Source organism: Cibotium barometz, chromosome 48, assembly GCF_041138505.1.
Source record: "Cibotium barometz isolate CiBa-2024 chromosome 48, ASM4113850v1, whole genome shotgun sequence".
In the NCBI taxonomy this organism is placed as follows: Eukaryota; Viridiplantae; Streptophyta; class Polypodiopsida; order Cyatheales; family Cibotiaceae; genus Cibotium; species Cibotium barometz.
This window is the reverse complement of record NC_141093.1, coordinates 15,980,383-15,985,062: the sequence shown is the minus strand read 5'-3', so window position 1 is coordinate 15,985,062 and position 4,680 is coordinate 15,980,383. Positions and strand designations below refer to the sequence as shown.

At 43.3% G+C, this 4,680-nt stretch overlaps 1 protein-coding gene across 3 annotated transcripts; it reads right to left on the bottom strand.

The window, feature by feature from the left end:
• Positions 1-1,031: 1,031 nt before the first annotated feature.
• On the bottom strand, positions 1,032-4,258 carry LOC147610873 (nuclear pore complex protein NUP50B-like). 3 transcript variants are annotated; one of them, XM_086785512.1, is made up of 2 exons: positions 4,057-4,258; positions 1,032-3,921 (listed from the first exon to the last, which is right to left on the bottom strand). In XM_086785512.1, the coding sequence occupies exon 2, from the start codon at positions 3,919-3,921 to the stop codon at positions 2,326-2,328; it is 1,596 nt and encodes a 531-aa protein (XP_086641638.1). In that variant the 5' UTR covers positions 4,057-4,258; the 3' UTR covers positions 1,032-2,325. The 3 variants fall into 3 exon arrangements, with proteins under 3 accessions (XP_086641638.1, XP_086641640.1, XP_086641639.1); XM_086785514.1 differs by having other exon boundaries at positions 1,032-3,930; positions 4,057-4,196; XM_086785513.1 differs by having other exon boundaries at positions 1,032-3,983; positions 4,057-4,182.
• Between the last annotated feature and the right edge of the window lie 422 nt (positions 4,259-4,680).

The window sequence follows — 4,680 nt, the reverse complement described above, 5'->3', positions numbered from 1 at the left end:
GTTAAAAAGAATTTTTACTACTACCTTGATCTAGCAATCACATGGCAAGGTAGGATTTTTACGATACTACTCGAACCTACAAGATTTAAGGATTGTATATATGTTTCAAGATATTTTTAAGTGTGAAATTGAATTTCACGCTCATTGGGCACCCTAGGCATGTTCTTGTCATAGAGTGAAAAATGTCTAGGTCTAAATTTTTTGGCTAATTATTTTTAATGCTAGAAACTAGAGCATGGTGTAATGTGTAGACTATCATCAATACCACATGGTAAATCTTTAGTTTGAGAGAGAGGGAGAGAGAGAGAGAGAGAACTATGAAGTGTTGCTTTCCATTTCTAACCAGTACCTTGAAGTTGAATTCAAGAAACATAAAAGGCCATCTTGAAATCAAACTTCTTGTCCATTGTTTGTTGATGATTCACAATGATATCAAAGGATTTTAAGGGTAAAGGCAACTTTTTATTTGCATACATCATAGCCAAGCTATTCCTTTGAGATCATCAACTTATGATTATAAACTCTAGCTTTTTGCTTCCTTAATTGGAAGTTTGGCAAGTGCATACGAAGATGAGGATGAGATGCTTTATTGCATTGGGAGTTTCAAGGTTAGTGCACAAGCTCATGAATCTTTGATCTTTGGAAATGATTAATCACATCAAAGTAGTGAATTGAAATCCACTTAAAAACAACATATTAGCCTCCAAACGCAGTACCTTGTACACATAGTTGCTCTTTTCCTTTGGTGTGTCCCTAACGTTTATCGGGACTAGATTATTCATTTAAGAAGCTGTATACTTCAAATCCAGATTCATTTGAGGCAGAGGACAAAAACTCGCCCATGTTTTGCCATGGATTTACATGGGGCACCTACTTTTTCCAATAACTTGTACACCCACAAATACAGGTGAGCAAAATAATGTCTCATAGTACATGTTTCTAAATTTCCTCCTCACCATAACTTGATACTTCTGTTGCTACTTCCACAGCTCATTCTCAACAATTAGCGACGAACAGGCTACAAACAAAGATTTGAATCAAAGTTTTCTGAATCGGCATCACTATACACATTCTAAGAACATAATGTTTATAGCAAACATAATCAAATTGAGGCTTGATTTTCAAGAGAGCAGAGAACATAGAGAAAAATAAAGATCAGTTAGTAAACAACCTGCAGTACTTATACATCAACCTGAGGTCACTGTCAAGGGCTGGAAAATTAGGGGAGCATGTACATAGCCACAGCTTCTACTTGGCAAACTTTTAAATATCCTACATACATCAGGTTGGTAGAACCAACTGGACATTTGTTCAGAAGTTGTAATACCAAATTCCATAAAACCTTACGAGATATAAATCCAGATTGGTAGAGCCAACTTATTTGTTCTGAAGTTGGAAGACCAAAGTCCATTGCAAGGTAGGCTATATCCCCTCCAATTTGACAACAGTAAGCATTCTCTACCTTACTCAAGATAGAGCAGTCAACCAGCTTCGACACCTTGCTTCCTTCTGCACAGAGCTGATGAAGAGCCATCTAAGACCACAAGTAAGGTTTTGAGTAGAAGATACACATTAAGAAGTCACAGTGTGTTACATCACCTGTATTTATGGGATTCAAATGTGGATGGGTGAATACATAGGGAGTCCAGACAGCTAGGCCAGTGGGTAAGGCGGCCTGTATGTACAGGATGCCATTCCGATGGGTACATGAATACAGGTGATCTAATACAGAGTTATCGCGCTAACCTACCAAAGCATTCAAATCATCTCCACCATCAGTATCTTTCAGCCACAACCATAGTGGCATTACTTCATCTACACCCATGAGAGGCACACATTGGCCAAGATAGGCGGACAGTCTGTGTGCTGCTAAGAGGTAGATTGCTAACGTATGCAGCATAAGCTCATCCATTAATGGAAGTACTTGCTAACCCACTACAACCGGCAAGGTTGACATTCATTACATAGATCAACTAGAAACCATTCACGACATGGCACCAAAATGTGATTCATACTAGCAAGGAGCAGCAAAAATCACCAAAAAAGGCCATAACAATTACACAGATGCAACTCTCCTTAAACCTGAGCCCAACAAATGTCTACTCACCGTACACTTTAGAGTTTAAGCCACCTATTTACTGGCAACTTCCCATACACCTGTATGCATAAGCGAGTTGATACATCCAGACAGTTAATCTGCTGTCGTCAAACGTCTGCATACTCAACTAGTATGTTTGCTTGAGTCTTCAGAAGACTGCAAAACCAGCCTCTCATCCTTGCAGACACACTTACTAGCAAGTATGTCTCTCCAGCATCAACAGAATTTCAAGTCTCATGAAGAGCCCTTGGTGAATTTTCAGGAGTTTTAAGACCTTCATGGGGAACACTTTTATGCGCATCAACAGCATCCCTAAAATTTCCTGCTGACAGACTATCCTTAAATTTCACTGCATAAGTTGTCAAGCCCTTTTTCCCTTCTGCTGCACTGTTCACACAAACAAATGTGACCCCTCGACTGTCCATGCTGGTCATCTTCATGTCTGGAAAAAGACCCGCATTCAGAAGTAGCTTATAGTTCCCTTTACCCCTCATCAACAATCTTGACTTAGCTGTTTTGTCTTCCGGGATATTCACCTTAAGCTCTCCCTTCCCACGTTCCTTCCATAAGCCATCCACGAACTCAAAAAGAGTAGCATCAGCTCCAAACACCACCTTTTCCTGCTCTTCCCCCGTTTGCACAAGAACCTCCTGTAATTGAATAGAGCTTGCAGGTAGTTGAGACGAAGGCGCTGCAGTAAGCGAACTGGTGCCAGTTTGAGTGCTAAATAGCTGGAAGGTAGAACCATTGCTGCTACCAAATGCTGTTGTGAAGGCTCCCTCACTGGCTTCCTTGAAGGCAAAAGCTGATCCAGAATTTGTTCCAGAAGCAGAGGCAGAACCAAATGCTGCCCATGTCGAGCTAAATGACGCAAAGGCAGTGGGAGTTTCAAAAGACGAAGGTGCTGTACCAAAAGAGAAAGATCCAGGAAAATCTGTTCCAAGGAATGGCCTTGGACTTTTAGAGGCAGTTTTGTCAGAAGAGCATGATACTGATGGTGCGGCCCGATTCTCATCTTTTGCTTCACCAATTTGCTGAGACAAATCACTCTGACTCACTGTCTTTTCCTTGCCTTCACCATCTGGTCGGCCCTCACCATCATCTCCAACCCCTGACCCCTTGCCTGTGGCTGCAACCAATACTGGCTGATTATCTGCACTTCCACCATCAGGTTGGCCCTCATCTCCATCCCTCAGGACACCCTCTTTAGAAGCAACCAACACTGGCTGATAATCCCCACCTTCAACCTTCAAAATGCCAGAGTTCTCCTCAGGTTTGCCATCGCCATTTTCTTTTCCTCGCTCTTCTGCAGCAGTTGCACTCCCTGCCACCTTACCATCCTGCCTATCAATTCTAACATCTTCAACACCTTCTTTAGCATGTTGTTTATCTTTTCTGCCATCTTCTACCTCATTTCCAACATGCTGCTTATCCTTTCTACCATCTTCAAACTTAGCTGCACCTCCTGGTCCCTCCTCATCAACTTTATTTGGTGTTGCAGCTGAATCCTGACTACGACCCTCCTCTGAAGTCACGGATGCAGATGCAAGGGGGGGAAATGGAATTAGGGGTGTACCCACTGCAGTTGAGGGGGCCACCAGACGGATGGAAGCAAAAGGGTTGGGTGCAGCCGCCGCGGCAGGGGCACGGCGTGCTTTCACAATTCTGCGACTGGCCAAAACCTCCGCCGAAGCTTTCCGGAAAGATCCAGACTGTAGGGGAGCAGAGCTATCACCTTCCGAATCAGAGCCATCATCCTTAGAGATCTGCCGCGAAGCTCCTCTCTTCTTGGCAGGGGGGCCAGCAATGCCATTGTCACCCATCTGAAACGTCTGCAGTTAAGATTTCTTCTGCTTGGAAGAAGTAATTATGCAGATCTAAAACCCTAGCAAAAGCGACTACATCAAAACCACAGAACACAGAAGCCCAAGAACACAGTAGAAAACAGCAACAAGTACCTGTGCTGAAGAAGGGCGGACGCAGCCACTCCATCACCTACTGCTGCGCATCAAGAATGAGGTTTGTGTTTAGTGGGTTCTTAAGAAAGGCCAAACCCTTGCTCGGATTTGAGTCTGTATACATACACCTTGGAAGAAATGGTGCTAAGCTATGTACCTTGGAAGAAACGGTGCTAGGCTACACCTTGGTTTTTTTTCTCTCTTTTTTTCCCTTTTTATTTGTGTTTTATAAATGACAGCTCATGGGATGCTTGTGGTGGGCAGGGAGTTGGATGGGCAAGATTGTTCTCCCATGCCTTATCTACATGCATCCTAGATGGTGGATAGATACACGCATTGTTCTATAACCAACCTTATGCTCGATTCTATTCACCTAACTGAGCTCTAGAACCTTGCAAAGGAGGGGAATGGAAGAAATGCAAGGGTTGTTTGGGGGTGTACCTTAGCTACATGAGATGCAACTATCCATGTGCTGGACCGCTAGGGATTTCACTAAAGCCTCCCCTCAATAGGTGCGTATAGTAAGGGAATAGAGCTATGGAGAGCTCCACTCAACCTTGCTACCACCATGCCTACCTTGCAAGGAGGGGAATGGAAGAAATGCAAGGGTTGTTTGGGGCATAG